At 45.1% G+C, this 25,160-nt stretch overlaps 2 protein-coding genes across 6 annotated transcripts in view; one reads left to right on the forward strand and one right to left on the reverse strand.

Annotated features, from left to right (window-relative positions):
- IFT46 (intraflagellar transport 46) overlaps positions 1 to 1,383 on the reverse strand; it is a 48,005-nt gene extending 46,622 nt beyond the window's left edge. For 3 of the 5 annotated variants that reach the window (XM_050922096.1, XM_050922099.1, XM_050922100.1), the window contains exons 1-2: positions 1,049 to 1,383; positions 101 to 175 (exon numbers count right to left, since the gene is read on the reverse strand). In XM_050922096.1, the coding sequence (XP_050778053.1) occupies positions 101 to 175; positions 1,049 to 1,051 (78 nt within the window). In that variant the 5' untranslated portion in view covers positions 1,052 to 1,383. Of the gene's footprint in view, positions 1 to 100; positions 848 to 1,048 lie in introns of those variants that run through there. The other 2 variants (XM_050922098.1, XM_050922097.1) reach the window with 2 other exon arrangements.
- Positions 1,384 to 1,469: 86 nt separating this feature from the next.
- Positions 1,470 to 17,910, forward strand: ARCN1 (archain 1). The gene is made up of 10 exons (XM_050922088.1): positions 1,470 to 1,577; positions 6,694 to 6,957; positions 7,865 to 8,044; positions 8,292 to 8,497; positions 9,538 to 9,702; positions 10,923 to 11,088; positions 12,510 to 12,657; positions 13,072 to 13,180; positions 14,170 to 14,374; positions 15,931 to 17,910. Exons 1-10 carry the CDS (start codon positions 1,575 to 1,577, stop codon positions 16,018 to 16,020), a joined length of 1,536 nt encoding a protein of 511 aa, XP_050778045.1. The 5' UTR covers positions 1,470 to 1,574; the 3' UTR covers positions 16,021 to 17,910.
- The last annotated feature ends 7,250 nt before the right edge of the window (positions 17,911 to 25,160 follow it).

Here is a 25,160-nt window from a genome sequence, read left to right on the forward strand (position 1 = left end):
CCTGCCCGGCGCTGACGCGGCCGAGGGCCTTTCCCCAGCGCTGCCGGGCTCCCTCCCCTCTGCCCCGCCGCGCCTCCCCCACAGGCTGGCGCTCGGTCACCTGCAGGGCCTCCGCCATGTCCCGGCCTTTCAGGGTGCTGCCCGCCGCCTGGAGGCCATCTTCGCCTGGCCCAGCCTGTGACCGTCACCATGGAGATTAGAGAGTAACTCTCGCGAGAACTTGCAGCCCCAGCTCTACGGCTTTCCGGTGACCGGATCGACTCATCCAGAACCACGTCACTAAGTCTCACCTCCCCCCCCCCTCCCCCGTCTATGGTTATGGGAACGCTTTGAGCAGCGGCCCCTAGTGGTCGAACAGCTTCACGGCAAGAAAAGAGTTGCCGGCGGCACGTAGGGTTTTATTTCGCCAGTCCCATGCACAGCTCCGATTCAGGCTGGCGTTACTCTAGATCGGGTTAGATTGGTCTAGAGCAGTATCACCGCTCCCAACGCAGGATGAAAAGGGCCGAGCTGTTCTAGTTCCAGCTAGATTGGTTTACAGCACTGCAAACTCCCATCATCTTAATGCGGGGAGGATAGGAAATGGGCTGCATTGTTCTACAATGCACTAGACTGATTCAGGGCAAAGCAAATCCTTCTAACTCCTCTAGGACTACAAGGCAAGGGGATCTTTCTAATGTGTCATAATTTGCCGAGTGAACTTCAAATCCTCCATCAGCCTGTCTGAGAAGGAAAGTGCTGCAGCGGTGCGAGTGGCAGGATATTAGAAAAAGAGGGTGGGCCAGGTAACATCTTTTACTGAACTGACTTCAGCTGGTGAGCGAGTCAAGCTTTCGGGTTTACGAAGAGCTCTGTGTAAGCTCAAACGCTTGCCTCTCTTACCAACAGAAGTTGGTTCAATAAAAAAAAATATTCCCTCACCCACCGTGTCTCTCTGGGAAGGCAAAGGCAGGGATCAGGTTTGCTCTACGTCAGTAGTTTTCAATCTGAGGTCCAAGGATGGAGAAAGCAGGGGCAGGATAGACACGCAGGGCAGAAACTCTCTTACCATGCGCAGTCTTCAGATGGACAAGGCCCGGACTGGTCTGTGCTCTAGCTCAATCTAAACCAAGCTCCCTCCAGCTTCAGTCTGGTGGCATGGAGAAGCCCTCACTCACTCCCTGTCCTTGGCCATGCACAGCGCCCCATGGGGCTCAGCTCGCCCGCTGGGGGGCATCTTCCAGGCCGGCCGGGGCGGGGGCTGTGTACAGACACGTGCTAGACCGTCTCCAGCCCCCAAAACAGGGGGGAAGAAGCAGGTCAGAGCGGCCCGTGACGGGGGGCTCAGAGGCAGCGCGAGTCTCCCCGCTTACCGACACGGCGCTCCGGGGGGCAAGCCGGAAATGCCCCAGACCTGCGCCCCCTAGCGAGGCGGGGGAAGAGCAGGACGCTCCCGCCCCCTTGCGTGGTGCCGCTTCCGGCTGGGGACGTGGCTCGGCGCCGCCATCTTGTGGGGCAGCTGGAAGGAGACGCGGCGGCCGCTGCTGAGGCAGCGAGAGACTGAGCGTGCCGGGCCGCACACACGCTCCGCCGCCATGGTAAGGAGCAGGCCGCGTCCCCAGCCTGGGCTCCTGAGTAGCGGGCACTCAGCGTGGCTGGAGCCGGCCGGGGGAGGCTGGGCCGTGGGACACGAGAGGGAGGAGCTGGGCCCACCCCCGAAATAAGGGGGCACCAGGCCTCTTCGTGCCCCTTCCTAGCGCCTTGCCGCGGGGGCCGCTCCGTGGAAACGGCCGGTTCCCTCACTCGAGGCCCCACGGGCCCCGCGCCTCCCCACCGGCTTGTGTCTCGCTGTCGCCGCAGCCGTGGTTCTCAGACCCTCGCTTGGGGCCTGGCCCGCCCTGCACCCCAGCAGCGGTGGGGGCCTTTCGCCAGTACAGACCGCGATCCCTACGTGTTCTTTGCACGGATCCGGGACACGCTGCCGTGCTTGTACCTGGGGCTGGTCCTCAGAGGCAAACGGGGCCTAGGTACACATGTGCCCCCTTGCAAAGCAGCCTTCCCCTGCAGGGTTCCCAGACCTTCCTGGGACCAGCCCTAGTGTAACTGAGTGTCTTGGGGGCACTTTGCCTCCTGTTCTGCATTGTGCAGATCTCCACTCCCATTCTTCATCACATAAGACCTCTGCAGCAACGACAGCAGCTGCTTACAAGGAAAATGAAATTAGTATGGTTTGGATCTCAGTCTAATTTGACAGCTGAAACAAGGAGGACCAGTGACCAGCAAGTGCCTGTGGCCTGGAGTTTGAGAACTTCTGGTTGGAGCACAAGGTTTGGAGCCAGGACCTTTGTAGTCTTCTTCCTATTGCTGCCTCTCGGAGTGAACGTTGGCATGCTATTTTGCCTCTATATATTTGTTTCCCCACCTATAATCTAGGACTAGTGATACTGATGTGAGAGTACTGAATATTGAGTAAAGCAGTTAGCACTTTTCAACTATGAAATCTACAGAAAGGCAAAATATTGCACCCTGCAATACATGAGACAAATGGACTGTGTGTATATATGCATGTATAAGATCATGACTGTACATGCATTTGATTAAAATTGGCTGTTTGAATTACAGTATTATCATATATGCTTTTTTAAAGTACTGTACAGGCAATAGCAACTCTGTGATGTAGATATTATCTCAGTTTTAGGTTGGTAAAACTTGAGATACAGAGCAGTTAAGTAGTCTGCACAGAATCACATGAATCAATGATAGGTCTGGGAAAATAATTCATTTGTCCTTACAATCCTGTTCTCACCTCAGATCCCCATCCTTACAGAAAATGCACTTATGCTGGTTTCTTTATATAGTCCATGGCCAAGGTTTTGAAAACTAAACAGACTTTGAGTGCCCAACTGGGGGTACCTTATTTTCAGAGAATGGTTATTTTGCACTTTCTGAAAATCAGGTTCCTTTAAGCCATGGCAAATTGGGCATGCAGAATTACTAGTCTCTTAGTGTAATATTAATCTAGAGTTTGTACAAACATGTAAGAAGAGCTATGTGATCTATATATGAACGTCAATCTATACAAATTGTTACCCATCTTGCTTCATGCAGGGGATTTGAAACTGATATGCAATTATTGTATTCTCTTTTTATGAACTCAGGTATTGTAGCTCTTTGTATTGTAAAGAGACTAGCTTGGCTCCTAATTGTAGTAAATTACATTTCTCTCTCCTTCCTTTGTTGTAGCATGGCTTGTACAGAGTTTCAAGCATGTGGTTTTTGGGGCTAAAGATAGTGTAATTTGCTTACATTGCTCAATAAATTAGTAAATGGATTTAAAACAGCTTCATACCCTATTGGAGGTGGTGAAACAACTTGGATTTGATCAGAGAAAAATTTTTTAGTTACAACCTGTCAAATGAACTAGAGGAAAATTTGACAAGTCATGACAATCTAGCAAGCAAAGTGCAGCATGAGATAATGTACACAAAAGGACAGCTTATTTAAAAGGAGTAACTTTTGGGATTGCTCCTTTGAATAACTGTTTTTCCCTCAAGCTATTTTTGTGATCTTTTGAATTTAATGGGAAAAAATATTTGTACTAAGGGCAAAAAAAAATTGAAGTAATTTTGAACCTTTTCTTAGTAAGCAAAATGTGTATTGCATCAAAATCAAGTGCTGTATAACTTAATCCCTGTTTCAGGTTCATAGATATTTGAGTAGAAAGGATTTGATACTATTGGGTAGTGACTGAGTATTAGTTTGATATAATTTTTCATTATTCACGTTTCACAGCTCCTGCTACAAGTTGTTGCTTTGCTATCACCTTTTATTGCTGGGAAAATGCTGTACTTAATTTAGTGAAGCTAAGAACAATGTACTTCTAAAACAAGTTGCAAACCAAGAATACCTAGTTTAACTTTTGTCCTCTATCCAAAGAAGTTAATTGTTTGCATAGCACAATAGAGATTTTAAGTACCTTTAAAAAGGCTTATCCCTTGCTTTCACAAACTAATAGTCTGAAAAGAATTGTTATGGTGGGTTAAAATTTTCTTAATTTTTTTCATGTGATGTATGTGTAACATGCTCTGTCCATCCAGAAGATACTGTCCTCTCAGTAACGAAATTGTCAGTTAATAAATGGAGCCATCCTTTTAAAACCTAGTTGAATATTCAAGTGGCACATTTGCAGTATTAGTTAAATCTAATCCAAGAAATCCAAACAACTGAATCTGAGGTTTGCTAATGTATTCTGTCTTTAAGTTACAAACAAGATTTGCAAGATGCCATATGTAGCTTTGCTTATAGATAGGAATTTATTGAAATACTTTATCTAGTAGCCTTAGATTACTCAGATCACTGGGACATTTAATATTGTAAAACAGTATTTTCATACTCTGGATCCTTGCAGAGTAGAGACTGAGGATGCCGTTAACTTTTCTGAATCTCCTCTCTTGACACGCTTATCAGAGTACTGTCTGCATCAAATCAACATTAACAGGCCAATGTCCAAAGCCACCTCATGTGACTGAACAGTGGAATATGCTGAAAGCTGACACATGCCATTTTTACTGTCCTATAAGCTGTTGTGTTTGAGTTGTCAGTGATTGGGATGAAGCAATGACACATCATCAGTCTTTGCTTCCAAAGTGGTAGCTCTTGAGTCAGAGGCCTAGTGTCAGTTACAGGATCTGTGGTACCTTATAAGCATGCAATAATAACCTGTGACTACCCCCTTAGATAAACATGTTAAATGCCTGTACAGTTTAAAGCTGTTTTATGAATATTAAGGCTGTCTTCTTTAGTGTAACCTCATGATTTCTTTTGTGTGTGTGTGTGTTTACTGTCTCATTCAAGTGATAGTCAGTCAGACTTGGCCATCTTAGGAAAGTTGAATGCTGTAAGAATTTCGTTATTACAGTCCTGTCCTTGCTTTCCATTCACAATCCTTTGCTTCATCTGATGGTAGATCCCATCTCCACAAAGGCTGCCAGTCCCTCATACAGAAGTGCCCCTTTAAAGAGGGGCATTACCTGTGAGTGATGCAGTAAGTATGCTTGGTGCAGCTGGACTGTGCAGCACCATGCTCTGAGTCCCTACTAGGCAATGGTTGGAGCCTGAGGCTCACTTCTAACCTGTCCATACCATGGACTTGCATTATTCTCTGAGTTGTGGGACTAATGTAAGGACAGTGCTGTCTGGATGGGATATAATCAGTTTAATCAAGGCATCCAAGCATTATGTCCACTATGAGTGGCTTGTACAATGTGTGGTTATGAGCATATTTTGGCAAAGGGTCTTAAATTTCTGTATTGGATAATTGCAGTATTTCCTTAACCAACAAAGAGCTCAAAATAAAGAAGCGATGGTTGAGTCTTTATGAGACTTCAACAAAATCTGCCTTGTATAGCCAAACAATTAAATTAAGAAGTTGCAGTAATCTTTTTCCAGTAGAGAGAAATTATTTGATAGGAAGTTGCAGGAGACTGATAGAACTGTAAGAGATAAATTGGTATCTGTCTCACTACTTCTCAATTTCATTAGTGTGATAACATCTATGAAAAGCCCAAGAGATGCTCAATGAACAGTAATTAATATGGTTAATATTTTATTAGCATAAATATGTTATCAATTGACTTTTTAAAGGGGTACTGTGAAAAGAAAAATTAAATTTAAAAGCATTCCCTCATTTGTTCTTAATGTTTATATTAAAATAGAATTTAAAAACAATTTTACCTTACTTTTCAGTATCTTTGCCTTTGGATTACTTTTTGCGCGTTACTCAGTTTGGACAATAAAACTTGGCTTGTCAGTTTCATGGTACCATTCAGAGCTCTGTGTTTGTTCTTCTACAACTACACAATGTTCCAGTGTGAATTTCCAGTACAACCTGGGAATATCATTTAAAAAAAATCAAGTTTGATGAAAAGAATCTTTAAAAGAAATCTCATTAAATCCTTTCTGTTGATAGTAGATATGGTAAAAATATTATAATTTTCCTCAAAGGCTAAATTTTGGGGCTAAACTCCATAACCGTCCCTTTTAAACAAACTTATCTATGAAAAAGGTAGCAGCATTTTAATAATGGCCAAAGCACTTTGAAGGCATTGCAAGAGGTTAATGTTTTAGTAGCTGTGTTCTGACACTTGCCCTTCCCATTGGCAAGTAATCTTTTGGTGTGACTGAACTATTTTCTTCAGTGAGGTTACTAATGTTAATGAAGTATGTAACTTACTTTGTTACTCTAGCAAGGAGCATTTGAGATCCTTCTTTGTGTGCTTTTGCTTTATTAAGTCAATCTGAAAGTCTTGTTCAGAACACTTCTGCGATTTTACTGTACCCTACCTCTGTGTTAAAACTAGTCTGTGAATTCAGATTAGTTAGCTATGTCAGCTCTGAACAGAGTGACATGAATTAGTTGGATTTGGGGGATGGGAGCAGCACCAAAAACAGAAATGGGTCTTCCCCTAGGAGAGTTCTGTTCTCCATGCTAAGAGGAAGCGTGGATGAAAAATGTACGTGTTTGTGTAAATGTTTTTTATTTATCACTAAGTATGCTAGGCACTATACAGATGAGCATGAATATATGGTCTCTGACCAAAGTGTTTCACCTACACAGGCAATTAACATTATCTCAAAGGTTTTGTGAGACTGTCTAGTCTCAGAAAATCTGTTTGCTTAATGAATGAAGCTAACCACTGCTTGTATTCCCCATAGGTGCTCTTGGCAGCAGCTGTCTGCACAAAGGCAGGGAAGGCCATAGTTTCTCGGCAATTCGTGGAGATGACTCGAACCCGCATTGAGGGGCTGCTGGCAGCCTTCCCCAAACTTATGAACACTGGGAAACAACACACGTTTGTGGAGACAGAGAGTGTGCGATATGTATATCAGCCAATGGAGAAGCTGTATATGGTATTGATCACCACCAAAAACAGCAATATCCTGGAAGACCTAGAAACACTCAGGCTCTTCTCTAGAGTGGTAAGACTTTATTCCAAGCTTAGTTAATACAAAATTCAGATGATCTTGTCCCCAAGCAGTGACGTTACAAAGTGCTGTATTGGAGAGCTATTACTGCTGTATCTACTGCCTCATAACAGAATCTGATTTCCTGTGGTCCATTAGGGACCCGGAAGTAGTCATAGAGTCTGATCCGATAAGCTTCTGCGTTGTTCCTTGACTGAGGCCCATATTGATTTGAGTTAATCAATGCGATTTAAACCAAAACAGCCCAATCCTTCAGTAAATTAACTATTTGTTAACAAGTATGTAGTGCTGTAAACAAAACCTTAGTACCAGTTGTACAAAATAAGTAAGTAGAGTGGATTTAATTCACTGTATGCAATTGCTATAGTAGTAATTCTACTGTAAAAATCTATCTGCATATGTATTTGTAGTATTGTCTATATAAAGCTTTGTCTGTCAGCCAAATGCAGCCAGGGGAACTCCTGGAAATCACAGCTTGGTATCTGCTGCCAGTTCAGCCTTCTATTGTTAAAGTGTAGCTCAAATAGAATATTATTTAAAGTTAGTCTTAAAAATGCATGCTTTAATAGTGACACTCAGTCTGCCTATTAAGCATGGAAAAAAGTGACTGGTTAATGGCTTTAAATAGATAGCGTTGTGGTGGCATTTTGGGGTCAGGTGAGGCTGCGAGGGTCACAGAAGTGATGCCTTTGGTTGAAATTAACCCCAGTGCAGACCCTACACGAGGCCTCAGCACCTCTTAAGTCACACCATCAAAAGAGAATGTAAGTAGTGCATAGGCCTTCTGCTAAATCTCTGCACAGGGGTGAATTCACCCTGTACGTGTGATTGGAGGGTTAGCTGAGGTAGTCATCTTCTCTTCCTCTGCAGAGATTCTTCTCTAATTATTCTCCCTAACCAGATTCCCGAATATTGCCGAGCTCTGGAGGAGAACGAGATCTCTGAGCACTGCTTTGACCTGATTTTTGCTTTTGATGAAATTGTTGCCCTGGGCTACCGTGAGAACGTAAACCTGGCACAAATTCGGACCTTCACAGAGATGGACTCACATGAAGAGAAGGTGTTCCGAGCAGTCAGAGAGGTGGGGTTGAGCCATTCTGTGTCTTAGTTGTTGGAAATGAAATAGTCTGTTGTGTGTCCAGGAGTTACTGTGAAGTTGCTGTTTGTTCCAAGTTTGATCATAACCCTTAATTCTTCAGTGATCAAATTTATTTTAACATTTTGTAAACAACCTATCTTGCCTTCATCTCCTCTTTCTCTCATTGATTAATGCATGGAATAGATTAAAGTCTTAAAGGTCTAGTCAGTCTCTGGTCTTTTTCCTCTAGACTCAAGAGCGTGAAGCAAAGGCTGAAATGCGCCGTAAAGCCAAGGAGTTGCAGCAGGCCCGAAGGGATGCAGAGAGACAGGGCAAAAAAGCACCAGGCTTTGGTGGATTTGGCAGCTCGGCTGTGTCTGGGGGTACAACAGCGGCCATGATCACAGAGACCATTATTGAAACAGAGAAGCCCAAAGTGGCACCAGCACCAGCCAGGTATGAGACTGGTTCAGGTACACTAGAGCCCTGCCCGGGACTAGTGTAGATCCCTGCAGCAGGACTAGGGTCCTGCAGTATCCGTCGCTGTAATAGCAGGAGTGGGATTAAAATGGTCCGGTGCAAGGCTCTAAGATAGAGCATGTCCATCAGCAAGGGAAAAGATATTGTGTACTGTTTGTTAAAATGAGAGTCCAGTTTTAGGTTGTCCTGCTGATTAACTTCTTTGCTCAACAAGTGAAATAAATGATTTAGAGGGATGTTAAAAATGCATATAATGTGTAAGTGAGGGAGGTACCCATGGACAGTGTGTGTGTGCGCTAGTGCTCTCTACTACCTCGTGCATATGTCAGTTTCTTCTTCTAGCAAAGTTAGAGCTTTTCTACCAGCTATTGTGTATTTTGGATGTCTTGAGCTTTCACTTTACCTCATGATCCTGCATGTTTGCAGCTTTCTAGTAATCATGGTGCTTCTATGCATGGAGCTGCTGAGTGGAATAAAGATGCTGGAGACTCCCACTGGGTTGTTTTAAAGCAGTATTGATAATTTTTGTAAAGCAGAAACCTCTCTTCTGAACTTGAGTGGATCTGTAGTTGTTCTTCTAACAGCCTAAATTGCTGCCCATGCCTGTCGCAGCCATCACATGCTCTCTAGACTGCCCTTTTTACTTATAGGAGTTTTCGTGGCACTCACCACTACAGTATCTAAGTGCCTCATATACATTAAAGAATCTAACCAGACAGATAGATCTGTGAGGCAAGACAGTCTGATTTATCCCCTGATGTCTGGATTAAATGACTTGCCTAAGGTCACAGAGCAATTGGCAGTGCTGGGAAACAGAATCCAGATTTCCTAAGTCCCAGTTCAGTATCTTACCCACAAGACTATCCTTTCTCTTAATGTGTCTTGAAAAGGGCTCAAACAGTAAAAGCTGCGATGCTGGAATGGTCTAATTGTAATAATGTGAAAAAATTGTGGAAAGATTGTATCTGCTACCATAGTTGTCGGATGGATGCTTACATCTTATTTTTGTTCTTTAGACCATCAGGTCCAAGTAAGGCTTTGAAGCTTGGAGCTAAAGGGAAGGAGGTAGACAACTTTGTGGACAAGCTGAAATCAGAAGGAGAAAATATCATGACCTCTTCTGTAGGCAAGCGCTCCTCAGAGGCAGCCAAGGTTCTCGCTCCACCCATTAACATGGAGAGGTGGGTATTGTCCTGGGCTGTAAGAGGATGCTCTTTTCAGTGTGACTGCAGATTCCAGTGATGGCTTCTAGCTCTGTCAGGGCTCTTCACTTTATTTTATAAACAGATTTCTTCCCACCATTCGGTTCTTACACATTGGCCTTTAGGTCTTGTGTAAAATTTTCAAGAGGCTCTGAATTCATTTAGGCAAAGTCCCATTTTCAAAAGTGACTTTGGTGGTTAGGAGCCTACATCTCATTGAAAGCTATCAGGACTCATGTTCTTAAGTCATTTAGGTGATTTGGAAATGTTACCCCTCTGCTTTTGAATTTTTATTTAAAATATTCAGCCTAATTTTTCCCTTTCTCCCAATACTCTTATTTCCTGGTGTCTGCATCCTTCAGATACTTTGAGACAGCTGTCTTCCCACCTTCCCCATCTGCTGTTAGCCAAGCTATACAGAGTTTTTAATAGTTCTTCATACTTCCATTCCTCTGATTCTTTAACTATTTTTGTTGCTTTTGTCTGGGACTTTTCAGTTTGTCAGCAGATACTAAGTATTGAGGTGGCTGGATCAGAGATCTGCTTTCCCTCCTCCGAGTGTTGGTGGAGTCTTGAAGAGTTCCTGACTAATTTCCAGTTAGAGTTCATGTATGCAAATTTCCAGTTTTCTGTGCTGGAGCACAGAGCCATCTGCTCCCATAAGAGACAACATTATACCAGTTTTATGAGGCTAAGTGAAAAACATGACCAAGGCTGCCCTCCTTTCCAGACAAGTTTTCATATTGCCTACATTTTCTATTCTGTACTGAATAGAATAGCTTGGCAGTGCCGTACATAAACTCACTTAGTGTCTTTTGAAGCACCAAAGGTGTCCATTTGTTTTTAAGGTAAAATGTAGAATTGCTCCCACTGCTTAGCTCTTTCTTTTGAAAACTGCCTGAGCTTTCTGCAGAAGAAGAGCCAGGGTTCTGTATTTGGGCTCCCATCTGTTCAAGACCTATACCACACTCAGGTGATTTTTAGTATCTTCTGTGTGAATCTCTTTCAAGCAGAAAAGCATGTTTCCATAATTCTATTCTGCACCACTCTGCTCTGGGTCATTCTTTTTATGACAACGTCCTCTTGGGCACTCTTTTGAAAACTTAGTTTGTCCCTGTCAGATCTTAAAAGGAGGAAACAACTATCTTGCCTGTCAAACCAGGGCATTTGGTGTGTTTTGGGCTTTCTTTTCTGTGCAGTGTGCATATGAAAATCGAGGAGAAGATTTCCTTGACTTGTGGCCGTGATGGCGGGTTACAGAACATGGAGCTGCACGGCATGATCATGCTGAGGATCTTAGATGAAAAGTTTGCCCGGATTCGCCTCCATGTAGAAAATGAAGACAAGAAGGGGGTACAGCTACAGGTAAGGCTGGCTGATGGTCCTGGCTTCCGTACATGCTTCTGTCATGGATAGTAGCAGCACTGTAATGTATATTTTTATCCAAGTTCTCCCAATAGATATAGTGGAAAATAGCTCACAGTTACAGTAAATATAAGTGCAGCACAAATAAAGGGCTAAATCTCATGCTCAAAAGACTCAAGTTAACTTGAAAATACAGTTTCTTACACTTATCATCATGCTCCCACAGCCTTATCTATCCCATGATGAACATTGATGCACACTTGATTTCACTTGGACTTTGCAACAGTCCCAATGTGTTGCTTGACACTAGTTATATCATGAGAGCTTCCTTTGTAAGGAAGAGAATGTTTATAGCCAGTTACTCTCAGCCAATGAAGAAAGATTTAATCAACCAGAAAACTGCTTATTCTCCCAGTTTTTTTTTGCTGTTGTCATTGCTCTTAATATCAGAGACAGTCTCTAGAACCACGGCTTTTGGGTTACAGTCAGTACTGTAAACTCAGACTGTCACATGGTCGACCTTTCCTCTCTCCATGTGGTTCCATGTGCTTGCTGAGCCCTGAAGATTTCCCCACTTTATATGCCCTGTGTCATGGCCACCATTACAATGCCTACAAACTAGGTAGTGCTGCTGCTTAATTGGTCAGAGGGCCTTGTGTTTAGTGATGGAAGTCCTTATCACTTTCCCAGGGGCTGAGAATTCTTCCTCAACACTCCAGCATTTGCTATTCCAGGAAGAGTCAGGTGGCAGTGTCAGCTTCTCTCTCTCCAATACAACTTAGATGCCAGTCACCAAAAAATGGCTTTGCTGAAATAGCTGCTCACATCTGTTGCTGTAATATAATAAATTCGTTCTTTATAATCCAAGTGTTAATCTTCCCTATTTAGATGGTTTAACTTTTGCATTTATTTGAATTTGGTCAGGAAAACAGTTTCACTGGTTTCTAGTCTGTTCCAAGTTGCAGAAGACTGCAAACACGGCAGGGGGCTGTTCTTTTGTTTGTGAAAAATAAATTCAAATTGAAACTTATTTTTAAGTGGAAATATTCCTGCAGATCTCAAACTTCATTAAAACTTATTTTATAAAAACCTAAGTGTCAGCCCCATTTTATAAAAACCTAAATGTCAGCCCCAGTTTATCTGCCAGAATCCCTTTTAAACGGAAAGCATTGGAGGAATGGAGAAATAGGCCAAATGAAACTTTTTGGTAAACTGATCTTCTCTTTCTTGGAGTGAACAAGCAACCGTGATCCTGTAGCACTCTGAAGTCAGCAGTTTTCCCTAGCAAAGGTATTCATGTGTGGTCAGGAGCACCTCACAAGAAACAGTATTACCTAGACACATTTGTGCTCTCCATTGAGTTAAAACTAAGACAATGAACAGTTTACCCAGTCTGTGTCTTCCCGTCTCCTTCATTTCAGACTCACCCAAATGTGGACAAGAAACTTTTTACTGCTGAATCTCTGATTGGCTTGAAGAATCCAGAGAAATCATTCCCTATTAACAGTGATGTGGGGGTGCTGAAATGGAGGTTGCAGACAACAGAAGAGTCTTTCATTCCACTGACAAGTGAGTGCAAGCATGCATGTGGCATTCTTCAGGTAGGATACTGGAGCCTGGGCTGAAGAAGCTGTGACTGGTCTTGGATAGGAAATGACAGCCCATTTTCTACAGCAGGCTCTGCCTTCTGCAGAATGTTTTACTCTTTGATATTATCGAAGGGAAAAAACAATTTTAGTGCCTTTTCCCTCTGTAACAATCACTTTAGCCAGTCAATAGCTATTTTCTGTAATGCTAGATAATACTGAGTGTCTTGCTCTGGAACTCACTCAAGTGGGCTGGCATCTCTTGGGTGAGATCGTTATTGATGACTATTCCTCCTTCATTCAGTGCCCTCCTGCATTTTTCTAAGTTTGTCTTTCTCAGAAGCCTGTTCTGTAAAACAAAGTCACATGATTCAATGTGCGCTTTTTTTGCCCTTAGTTAACTGCTGGCCATCGGAAAGTGGGAATGGTTGTGACATTAACATTGAATATGAGCTGCAAGAGGAGAGCCTAGAACTGAATGATGTGGTCATCACAATCCCATTGCCGTAAGTAGAATTTGGGGATGGGGTCAGCAAGTACCTGTAAATATCCTGTAGGTTATTTCCCTTTCCAGCAATCATGGAGGTAACATAGGAGGGAGCAGCATTCATGTGAAATGCATCTGTCTGCTGTAAATCCAGTGCTGTCTTGTTCCCCCATCTGAGGAGTTGAGACTGCCTCTCTTACACTTTGCGGACTGACTGTTCTTTCTTCCTCACCCATGATTAGGGCCCTACCAAATTCATGGTTCATTTTGTTCAATTTCATAGTCATAGGATTTAAAAAATTGTAAATGTCATGATTTCAGCTATTTAAATCTGAAATTTCACAGTGTTGTAATTGTAGGGATCCTGACCTAAAAAGGAGTTGTAGGGGGAGTGGTCACAAGGTTATTGTAGAGGGGTGTTGCGGTACTGCTACCCTTACTTCTGCGCTACTGCTAGCAGCAGCACTGCGTTCAGAGCTGGGCAGATGCAGAACAGCGGCTGTTGACCAGGCGCCTAGCTCTGAAGGCAAAGCTGTCACCAGCAGCAGCACAGAAATAAGGGTGGCATGGTGTGGTATTGCCACCTTTACTTCTGCGCTGTTGGAAGAGGCACTGCCTTCAGAGCTGGGAGCCTAGCCAACAGCTGCCACACTCTGGCCACCCAGCTCTGAAGTCAGCACAGAAGTAAGGGTGGCAATACTGTGACCTCCTAAAATAACCTTGTGAACTCCTTTTTGGGTCAGGACCCTCAAATTGAGAAATGCTGGTTTCCCCCATGAAATCTGTATAGTATAGGGTAAAAGCGCACACAAGACAATGATTTCACAGGGGGAGATCAGATTTCATGGTCCGTGATGCGTTTTTCATGGCCGTGAATTTGGTAGGGCTCTACCCGTGGCTCTTGGAGGGCTTTTAGGAGGTGAGCTGTCCCATTTGGGGCTGTTACAAGTGTGTCTTTGACCTGTGTTCAAATGAGCTAATGCGCAGCTCCTTATTGCCCTGCTGTAGGTCCAGTGTTGGCGCCCCAGTGATTGGAGAGATTGATGGGGAGTATCGCCATGACAGCCGGAGGAATCTCCTTGAATGGTGCCTGCCAGTGATAGATGCCAAAAACAAGAGTGGCAGCCTGGAGTTCAGCATAGCCGGGCAGCCCAATGACTTCTTCCCGGTGCAAGTCTCCTTCATCTCCAGAAAGAATTACTGCAATATACAGGTATGGTCACCCTCAACTTCTTATGTGTCCTGATGCAGAGCTTGGGAGGCTCTGCCTAGAAGCCCAGTGCATTGCAGTCCTCGGAATGAACAGTCACAGTGGCACACTAATTGTTTTGTGGATAGGTGCCCGGCTCTGCATTCGTAGCACCCACTCAGCTGTGTCACTGATACTCATGGAGACTGTCCAGCCCTGGCTTCCCTTTGCTCTGCCACACGCTCTGTTGCATCATCCTCTTCTCAGATAGTTTGTCTTCTAAATCTTTTTCTGCTGGATCTTCCCCAAGAGCAGCCTCTTCATTTTATATTGCTGCAGTTCCCACTCACTGCTTTTCAGCCCTTGCAAGTTGCATGGAGAATACCCTTCCTTCAGCCCAGTGCATTATTCCCACCTGGCACTGCTGAAAGAGTAGGCAGCAGTAATGAGGATGGCTTGTGCTGGGATTTCTCAGATCTCTCAAGCTAGGGAGGTGTGGCTAGATTAGTACTGAATGGGAATCCTCCATGAAATGGTTAAGCGCTGCCTGAAGTGATTGTGGTGAATCTACACCATTTGCACTGCTGCAATCAATGCGAGTGTAAATTTAGCAGGTGTGGTAAAGATGTGCTAAATCAATGGGAGAGCACTCCCCTTATGTACACAAATTGATAGGAAAGTTGATGGGAGATGCTCTCCTGTTGACACAGTGCAGTGTAGCTACCATGGTAAGTGGATCTAACTATGTTGACTTCAGTTATGTTATTCACGTAACTGAAGTTGTGTAAGTTAGATCAATTTACTGCAGTAGTGTAGACCAGCCCTCTGTAAATGCACACAGCCTGACGCTAGGGGCAGTATGCTGCCATCTCCTTCAGAAGAGACAAAGTTCCTAGGCACCTGTGTTAAAGCTGTTTTTCATGAGCTGGGGCATTAATGCTCGTATCCTGGCTAAATTCCATCTCAGATAATTCCACTCAGCTTTTCTAAAACCTGCCCTGCAATTTCAGTTGGATCTGGATTTCTTCCTCAGTGCCTCTCCTAAGCATTAGGCACACTTGTCCTCATGAGATGGTGGCAAAAGCAATTCATTTATCACAGTGTTTGAGAAGTGTTCTGGGGTGGAAGGCAAAGGATGATAGATCAGCTGAAGCAAATGAAAATTTCCTTTGTCTTAGTGTGAAGGCTTGTTTGGGTGTGGTAAACAGCCACAGGATGGGGAACCGAAGGCTACTTATCCACCTGCCTGGTCAAAATGAGCAGCTGCAGTGTGACCTTTCTCCACCTTGAACCTTAACCAGAAGCCACAATTCAGTTCAGATCTCTCCAGGGTGTTCTGAGCAGAAACCCAATTGTTACCGTAAATGAAGTAACTGGATTGTTGTCCTCTAGGGACAGCTGAGAACTAAACTCTTCTTTCTTAGGCTCTCAATCTGAAGTTGACCTTGTGGCTCAGAGATGATGTGCTCAGCCACCCCAACCCCTTTGTTGTCCTGGTTTGAATTGAAAAATCTCTGTTTAATTGTGTTTTGGAAGTAGAATATTAAGTGCTGAACTAACTGTGTGTATTATCTCCACAGGTTACCAAAGTGACCCAGGTAGATGGGAACAGCCCTGTAAGGTTTTCTACTGAGACCACCTTCTTGGTGGACAAATACGAAATCCTGTAATGCCAGAAGCAGAGAATAACAAATGCATTTTTTTAAATTAAAAGAAAAAAAGGCTGAAGTTTATTCTGAATGTCTGGAACGCCACAGCCTTCTCTCTGCTAGGACACACGGTTCTGTCTGCCCAACTGCAGTGTTTCTGGGTCACAGGCATTCTTTGGCAGAGATTTGACATGATCATATGGGGGAAGGGCTGCTAATATCTTTGGCAGATTTTACCAGCCAGCAGTAAAGCAGGATCTCCATTGAGAAACCCTGGCTTTGATAACTCCCCTTCCTCTCTCCCACAAAGCTGGCTACTGAGCTCAGTCCCAGAATGAAACTACACGTCATTCTCTTCCTTTTTAGTATATCAAGAGTTCTGTTTCTTTTGTTATGATTGTTCCATTTTAACTTATCCCCTGCCTCCAGCCCTTGTTTCCATGGATTCAAATATGCATTAAAAGATTCTATACATGGGCATTATGCCTTCTGGATCCCTTTCTCTTGGGAATGGAATAAGCTGATTGGACTAGGCCTCAGTTTTAAACCTGTTCCTCTCCTTTACCTGTACTCCTGACTTGCTGCCTGTTCAGCTGTGCTTCTCAGTGATGGACCTGCACTTGGGCCAGCTCCCACAGTGAGCCCATGTGCCCTTGGTGTGAGTTAGAGCAGAGTTGTCTCCCAGCTGGCAGAGAGAATGCAGCTTCTGAATTGACTGGTTCCAACTGCAGGAGGGGGAGCGCCTGGAAGTACTCACTTTTGCTAGAATTTCCTGTCACTGTTTGGTGTAGCCCCTAGCCCAGATTTATACAATCATTTTGCCTGGTTTAAGTTAACAATCTTTGGAGCCTTTCTTGATCCATTTGAATCTCCCCCAGTAAATTGAGCCCCCATACCTGCCAGTATGCATCTTAGCCCTTCCTAGCTGCAGCTTGTAAAAGCATATGGAACCTGCCTTGTTCAGCCCCATAAACAGATGTGAATTACTCTGACACATTCATGCTTGCGTAACCCTGCGTGGGCCTGCATAAGAGCAGAGGAGATTGATCCTGTTGGCACTTATTGATGGAGTAGGAGAAGGGATGCCTGGGTTGCAGCACAGAGATTTCAGGTAAAAGTCAAATGTACTGTAGTGCTTCTAAATTTGCCCTGTGGTGTGAGGGCTGCACACAGCCACACTCCCTTGCACCACAGAAAAGGTGTTTCCTCTCTGACTAGGCTGGAATAGCATTGCCTACCCCGTCCTCACTTAAAACACTTCTCACTTACTTTCTTTAGAACCATTTTTTATGACATTGGGTGGTGGTCTCAGCCTGACTGCATCTGAGCTGTGCCTGGCTGATCGCACAACTTCAACAAGGAACCTTGCTAACAACCATTGTAGCAAGGCCTCATGGTTCTGTCCAAACAACTATTTCGCTGGTTTGTGGGTGACAGGAAATTAAGTTTTTTTGCTCATGGAAGTCCTAGAAACTTGTGCACTGTGCTCCAGCGGGAGAACACATGTTTGAGACTAAGTGCACACCAATGATTGTAGGGTCATCTGCCAAAGAAGTTAGCTGTCTCTCCCCTGTTCCCTGAAATGCATCAATGAGGAAGTGTAACTCCAGTTCTTTCCATGTGAGGGTGATGTGTTCTGAGGGAGTGGAAGCAAATCCTGTCCTGTAGTTAAGTAGACTATGAATCTTAATTCAGTTGTGTTCAAGAGTTGCTTGTCTGTATTATTTTTAAAATGGAGTCATGTTTAGTTTCAAACATCAAAGGAGCATTTTTCTTAAATTACTTTGGGGGTAATATTTAAAAAAAAAGTTTTGTAACCCTGTATAATAATGACTTAGGGAATAGAACACATTCCAGTGTACACAAAGAATACAGATTCTTTAATCAAATAAAGAGTATTATAAAAAGCAATCAACCAAGGCTTTGGCCTAATCGGATGCTGGAATGGCGCAGCTTTGATTTGTTCACAACACACTCTGGGAGGCAGGGGGAGCCAATAATATCAGAAATAGTGACCACAGCTCCATGGAGTTCATTGGAATAATCAGGATTGGGACAGCTCATGGGCAAGAATTCTTTCTTAGTTCCTTTAAAAAAAACAAAAAAAAAAACCATTAAAAATGACTGAAACTTCATGAAGGATTTTCGCTCTCATTAAATCTTTCCAGGTTGCATTTTGCTGAGCGGAATTGGATGACCACTTCCCTGTAACAAACACTTTCCAGACTGTTTCTTGCCATATGTTATGTGCAGAATCACATCCAGCAGTGTCTGCTAGCGCTACTATGTAGGTATGACCTGGATGACTTGAGAGAGGCCATGGCAATTACTGTGTGTAGGTCTTGAGCCTCTTATTCCAATCAAGAAGTACTAAACCTGGAAAGGGGGCTGGGAGAGTGTTTGTTAGTGAATACATTTACAGTATGACTGAAATAAAATAAGAGGACTCGGGAATTTTAATGTTGGGTTAAGCGGATATGGAGACCCTCTAGCAGGTGCCTAACAGCTCTAGCTACAGTTACGTTACCTTCAGCTAAGGCTTGGCCCCCCCTGTCCTAAAAACCTGTAGCTGAATATTTTTAAAACACAGCATCTCCGTAGACTCCAGTAACAAAGGCAGACCATGACCAATGGCTGCAGGTTGGGGGCGGGGGGTGGCGGAGGCTGGGGGAGAGCACTTCCCTCGCTGGAATCTGCTACAGGTGTCTGTATGTTATCTAGATTCCTTAAAGGGAAGATAAGTAAAATAGTCCAAGGGTGAAGGCTACTGTCTCCTCTTCCTCCTTCCCCCTCCACTGGTGTATTATGTGAAGAGTGGGTAATATGGCAGAGAAGTCTGGAATGGTGAGGTGGAGAGTTAATGAGAATTTTGAAAGTGTGTGTTAAAAAACAAACTCTGATAAAAGATGAAGTTACCCCTAGTGGAGCCCTGCGCAGGATTGTTTTTTAATCCCCCTCCCACTATTGCGAGATCCCAGCCTTACTGCAGGTCTGTACGCTAGTCCTGTGCAGAGCTCTCGCCCAGAGAATGGTGGTGCTCTCTTAGCCCCTTCCATTCCCATCTCAAAGCTCTTCTTCACTAATAGTAATGAATTACATTTCACCATGCTCCTCTGCCACAGAGAAGCATTATCCCAGTTTACTTTGAAGAGCTTTGGAATGGAACCTCCCAGTGCTGCTTTTTAAAAAGAACTTGGGGAGATGGAAAGAATCGGGCTTGTTCTTTTTTTCCTGCTTGTCGGTGAAAGGTTTTTGTGAGTGTTTTCTGCTTGTTCTTTTATATTAGTGCTTCAGATCTTGTCTAGGGAGATTCTGTGGTGACTAGAGAATGAGTGAAATTGTGACAGAGACCACACTGAAAGCTGCAGCGATTGAGGGGAAGTGATTTTAAATCACTATAATCACTTTGTATTTTGTTGATGCTTCTTTATCTGCACTTCGGAGAAAAGATGTCTCTTTAAGCTACACAACTCTGTCCCTTCAGTTCAGATGTGAATGCTCCGAGTACCCATTTCTGAGACCCCCAGCAGACTTCACATTCCTGTTTTTTGCCAAGGTAATAAATCATGAAAGAGAACACCGTAAAAAACAGTACAACCTCCATTTTAATAATTTGAGTCACTTCTAGCCTTCTCTTCTCCTTTAGCAGTTCCGTGGTGTGGTAAGCATATGCCAGCTGATGTCTCTGCACGGCTAGGGATGGCTCTTTACTGTCAGCAGTACGGTTGCTGCCTTGCAGCCCTATTCTTCAGATGCAGTGTACAGTAATTTTCCCTGAAGTTACTGGCAGCTATTCACATCCTGATGTGGGAAAACTTCAGCTGATGTAAATCAAACTTCTAGCCTGTAGACTGCCGTAGTGTTGCTTCGGTACCCTCACAATCCCAATCCTACTGTTAACTCAGGCACTCTGTACAGGAAAAAAAACTTTCCCATATAAACTAAGGTGTGAATTAAAATTACTACAGTATTGTTGCCACTTCTGGTGTGAAGACACTTACACCAAAATAAGTGTCTCTCATGTAAACAAACCCTTAAGTTTTGTCAACATAAGTTATGCCATTTTAATTAAACTACTGTTGCATGTCTACATTATGCTCCAGCAGAGCGCATCGACACTAGCAGCTCTTGCATTGACACAGAGCAGTGCACTGTGGGTAGTTATCCAACTGGGCATAGGGTACTTTGGGAAGGGTTTGCAGTGCTTCATGGGGCAGGTACAGCATCCGGTGATGTAGGTTTCTCAATCCTATCATTCCATGGGCATCCTATGAGATTGCCAGCTGCTTTTCAACTAAAGGAGGGTGGAGAAAGGGGAAGAGGGTGTGTGTGGCGGGAGGGAAGAAACTGAGGAAGTGAGAGAGATTTTGGATGGGTAGAGTATATATGTGAGAGACTGTTTTGGGGCAGAGGAAGAGTTTTCGTATGGTGTCTCTGAAAGTTCATGCAGCTGCCTGAGCAACCAATCCTGAGGCAGGGGGATGCACTCCACCCACATCAGCCCCCTATTCCACATTAATAGTTCTGATATTCCCTCCAGGTTCTCCCATAGCCTCCTCAGCTACCAGGAGCTGCTGTGTCAGCAGCTCTGTGAGCACTCCATGCTGAAAAATGTCAAAACTTCCTGGAGATTTTAAAACGGAGGGGCGCCTGCCTGCATAGCTAGATGCAGGGCAGCTGAATTCAAAACAGTGAACAAAGTGGTCACAGTGGGCATTGTGAAATACTGGGGGAGGCCAGTTATGTCGACATAATGAATGGCAGCATCTACACTGATGCTTTTGTTGCTTTAACTTTGCTACAAAAAGCTCTATGCCTTTCATCAAGGTGGTTTTATTTTGTAAGGGAAACAGCACAGTTTTGCCTCCAGAAGTGGCTTTGTAGAGTGTACACCACTGTTTGGTAAGAAAAAGCTGCTTTCATTTTTATCCCATAGTCCTTCCTCAGTTCTGTGCATTGAATTACTAGGACGACATTGGTTCTTCATATAGACACCTCCCTAGCTTCGTGTGTCATGGAATGTGGCTACAGAAGACTAGACAACCACTGACTAATTGCTGAACATTCAGCAAAACATGTCTCTGCCGACACTGCCCAGTTCAACTCCTACGCTGACCCTGCTTAGAGAGTTCTAAAGAAGAGCACCAGCTTGCTATTTCTGAAAATCATTTCCTGTCCAGTTCCATGAACGCACCTGGGCCCTTGAACTGTGTTTATGCTGGACCAGGAAGCAAAAAATTATGAGCAAATTTAACAAAGTGGGAGGTCTTGTACTGCACATTGACATTTCAGCTGTCCTGTTCCGAACATTTTCTGAGCTCCCGGGTCAAGGTGCTTCATTATAATGGAGAGGGGTTTGGGTGGCCAAGAGCTGATGTAATTTAAACTATAAATGGGTTTATTTATTTTTTTTAGTGAATTTGTTTTTAATTTGGAAAGTGTTTGGAGAGAGTCCCTGACTGTGTTTATCCCTCCTCTTCCACAGCAGCTGGCTTTGCTGCTATCTGGAGCAGGGTAATTTAACTTAACTCTTCTATGAACTGTGACCATAGCTAGTCTGTTTGTTACCACATCCTCAGCCTCTGTTTTTTTGTTTGTTTGTTTGTTAACCCAGCAATTATATCTAGATTGTTAGCTCAATGTGGAATAGGGATTGTTATTTACCATGCATTTGTTTAGTGCTAATGTGCTGGAGCCCTGCCATGGTTGAGGGCTCTAGGTCTAGATATAGATGTGAAAAGCTAAAATCTCATGAGCCCCCATGCACATATATGTCCCCTTGGTGGGTTTTGAAAATAACTTATAGTTTGGTCAAGTTTATACTGTTCAGCCCAAATGTATTTGGAACTGATTTAGCTGGAGCTGCAGGTTCATGCTGTTTCCAAAGCCAAGTGTGTGTCCTGGTGTATCCCTGCCCACTTCTCTCTCTTCAAGGAAACTCTGGAGAGGCTGAAAGATCTGCCTACATGCCTGTTCTCTTCCTTCCTGTTCTCATCCCTCGGTTCTTGGGTGTCTCAGCTGTACAGTCTGTTGCATAACTAAAAATGCAGGCTTGATAGATTGCAGATGTTGACCTGTGGCATTGTCCAGTTTACTCAGTGACTGTGGGAACTGGAAGCTTAGGCTACAGGCTGCATTGCATTGTGCTTTCATCATGTCATTTGTCAGAGTGGGTATCTGGCAGTTCCTCCTGTCCTGAGCTGTTTCTCCACAGTGCTGTGTCTTGCTCACTCCATGGCTTCCAGTCTTCAGATACTGAAATAGCTGCTGAGTTTAAAGACCTGTTGGGCTGCAGTGATTTAGTGCCCTGTGTCTAGTCAGGCTAAGTTTTCCTTCTGCACAGCTTTGGGAAGGCTCAAAGGCCCAGCTCCTCATCAGTGACTCCGAGGAGAAAGCCAGCCCAGGAGCATTTCAAGGGGGTTTGTCCCTTGATTGCTTTGATTTTCTCTTTTCCCTTTCCTAGCCCTTCCTGGCTTTTCAGAGACACTGTCACAAACCTGTCCCGGTTTTGGTCTGTGCATGGGCCAGGCAAATTACCGCTGCATGCCCCCTCTGCCCTGCATGAATGAGGGTCCTCATGGCAGTGCTCAGCTAGGGAGTTTGCTGCCAGGAAAGTAAGGTCTGTTCTTGGAGTGAGGTCAGCAGCCGTAGTAGACCTCCTCACACTCTTTTTGCCAGCTGCCTTTTTATCATTAAAAGGAAGGGGCTGGAGAAGTATGAGGAGGTGAAGTAGGAGCCAGACTTGGGCTCTCTTCTAAGAGGATAAACACCTTTATAAACATATCAGCCTATGTATGTACTTACAACTGTACACCCTATCAAACCACTACACACTCCTCACAATTTTCCCCTGAAGATGAAAGAACATGTCCTAAGTTGTGTGATAGATGTTCCTTACTGCACTCCAGAAAGTGCTCAGAACTGGTAACTTGTGAGGATGAGATAGGAACCTTAATCGATTCCCTGAGTCTTTATGGTAAGTCTCTTCCCCTCTCTGTGTAGTAAATGGACAACCAACCTAATTCTCCATTACTGAGGGACAACTGCCACTCATTGATATATTTTGCTTTCCACAACCAAATCTCTGTGCAATTTTTCATGAGTGATGTATACCTGGGTCTTTGGATTCTAATATCTAAACTGTATTGTTAAATCTATTCACCTAAATGTGGGTTATTGCTGATTGTGCTATATGCATCTTATGACTTTAAAAACAAACTTTGTATTTGTGGATAATCCCAGCACTATACCTGGCTGTACAGACACTTTTCTCAACCTATGTATTATATACCTTTTTAACATTACCTTGAATAAAAATTTTAAATGTTTTTGGGGCCCTGTACTGGGAAGTGCTCTAGAAATGCACAGCTTTGTTGTCGCCACAGTACTGACTACCCAGCGCTGCAGGCGCCAGCCCCAATTGCTGGGTGAAGCCCTCAGTTCCAGGGTGGTGTAGACCACGAGTATTTTTAACCGGGGCAGAGAAAGGAAGGGGGGTGGGTGGTCCTGGCAGGAACCCTGCGGTCTATTCTAGAGTCTGACCTGAGGAAAGTCCACGCCCGTCTCCCTGCCTCGATTTCCCCAGCGGCAGCCGGCTGCGGCGTAGTTCCTTGGTTTTTCCAGAGGCCGTTAAGCAACTTGAAGGGGTTGTGGGTGGGTCCCCAGGCAGCCGGGGAGGGGGGGCTCCATTGTCCCCTTTAGCCGGGGTGGGCGGGGCAAGGCGACCCCTTGCCTGCCCCAGCCTCGCGCCCCCTCCCGCGGCGTCGCGCGGCCCGCCAGGAGTTCCGCGGGGCGGGGGGGGGGGTGTCAGTTTCGTCATGCGCTCCAGCCCCCCGCCCGCGGTGGGCGGTGACCGAGCCTCGCTGCCACGCGCCGAGCGACTCTGAGAGGAGCGCGAGCGGCGCGGACCTGCCAGGTGAGGAGCGCCCGGCGGCTCCGCGCGCCGCCCGCCCGGGGGCTGGCTCCCTCCGACCCCCAAGAGAGGGGCGGCCCGGGCCCGGGCGAGGCGGGTGCGGAGCGCGCTGCCCGAGGGCGGCCGGCGGTGGGTGCCCCGCTCGGGGCCGGGCAGGGGCCAGGGGGTGGCCCAGGCTTTGGGGCGCGGGAAGGGGCGGCCGCGCAGCTACTGCTGCGTTGGCAGATGGCGAGTGCGCCGCGTGCACCTGGGACCGGGCTGTGCGTGAGGCTGGCGGCTGGCGGGAGAGGCTGCTGCCCGGGCGGGGCTGACCCTGTACGGCCCGTATGAGAGCCCAGCAGAGTAAACGGGCTAAATCGCGCCTTTGAACCTGGAGTCCTTCTCTGGGCTGGGGCGACAGGACTAATAAGGGGCCCCTACCCCCAGGCAGCGCTGTTTGGGTTAGACAGGAGCGTGTGAAAGGGCTATTGCAAACAAACAGAGCTCTGTCCCCTACTTGAGTCAGGGCTCGTGCTATCCCGGGGAAATGGCTTTGGCAGAATTCTTTACATTTCTGATATTTTCTCCCACAATCTGTAACAGCAAGTCTTTGGCATGCAGCCTACTTTTTCCAGGAAGGGGAGGGAGCTGAGGGTTGTGAAGCCAAAGTGAGGGAAATTCTTACAGACCTGTAGCCTCCCCACTTCGCTGAGAGATGGGATTAGAGTTCCTGGGCAGTTTAGTGCAAATGGCTGTTCAGAGTCCAGCTACACACAAGGGGAGGTGTCTTGGCTGAATGGACTGATTGCTAGGGGTTAGGAGCCAGGAATCCCAGCTTTGGTGTTGACTTCATTCGCCTTTCTCTAGGCCCATGAAATGGAGAGAATGATGCTGACTAACTAGGCTTAAGAGTGTTAGTCTGTATCAGCAAAAAGAACAAGGAGTACTTGTGGCATCTTAGAGACTTAACACATTCATTTGGGCATAAACTCTCCTGGGCTAAAACCCACACCTTCAGATGCATGCAATGGAAAATACAGTGGCTTAGTGTCTATGCTTTGGGAACGGTCACTTCTGTGTGAGTGTGGCAGGAGGGCTCTTGTGTGGGCCATTGTTGCCAGCCCAAGGCTGCTGCTGTCCTTGTGGTTATTTAGCCATTGGCAAGTCAAGCGAAAGAAGATTTGAGCATAGAACACACTTGGAGAAGAGGAGGGTGATCAGAAACAGCATGGATTCACCAAAGGCAAGTCATGCCTGACCAACCTGATTG

This window comes from Gopherus flavomarginatus, chromosome 13, assembly GCF_025201925.1.
Source record: "Gopherus flavomarginatus isolate rGopFla2 chromosome 13, rGopFla2.mat.asm, whole genome shotgun sequence".
Taxonomy (NCBI): domain Eukaryota; kingdom Metazoa; phylum Chordata; order Testudines; family Testudinidae; genus Gopherus; species Gopherus flavomarginatus.

Coding starts and splice junctions, on each gene's coding strand:
- ARCN1 (XM_050922088.1), top strand. Junction 6,958..7,864: donor TCAGGCTCTTCTCTAGAGTG/GTAAGACTTTAT, acceptor CTCCCTAACCAG/ATTCCCGAATATTGCCGAGC. Junction 8,498..9,537: donor GTGGCACCAGCACCAGCCAG/GTATGAGACTGG, acceptor TTTGTTCTTTAG/ACCATCAGGTCCAAGTAAGG.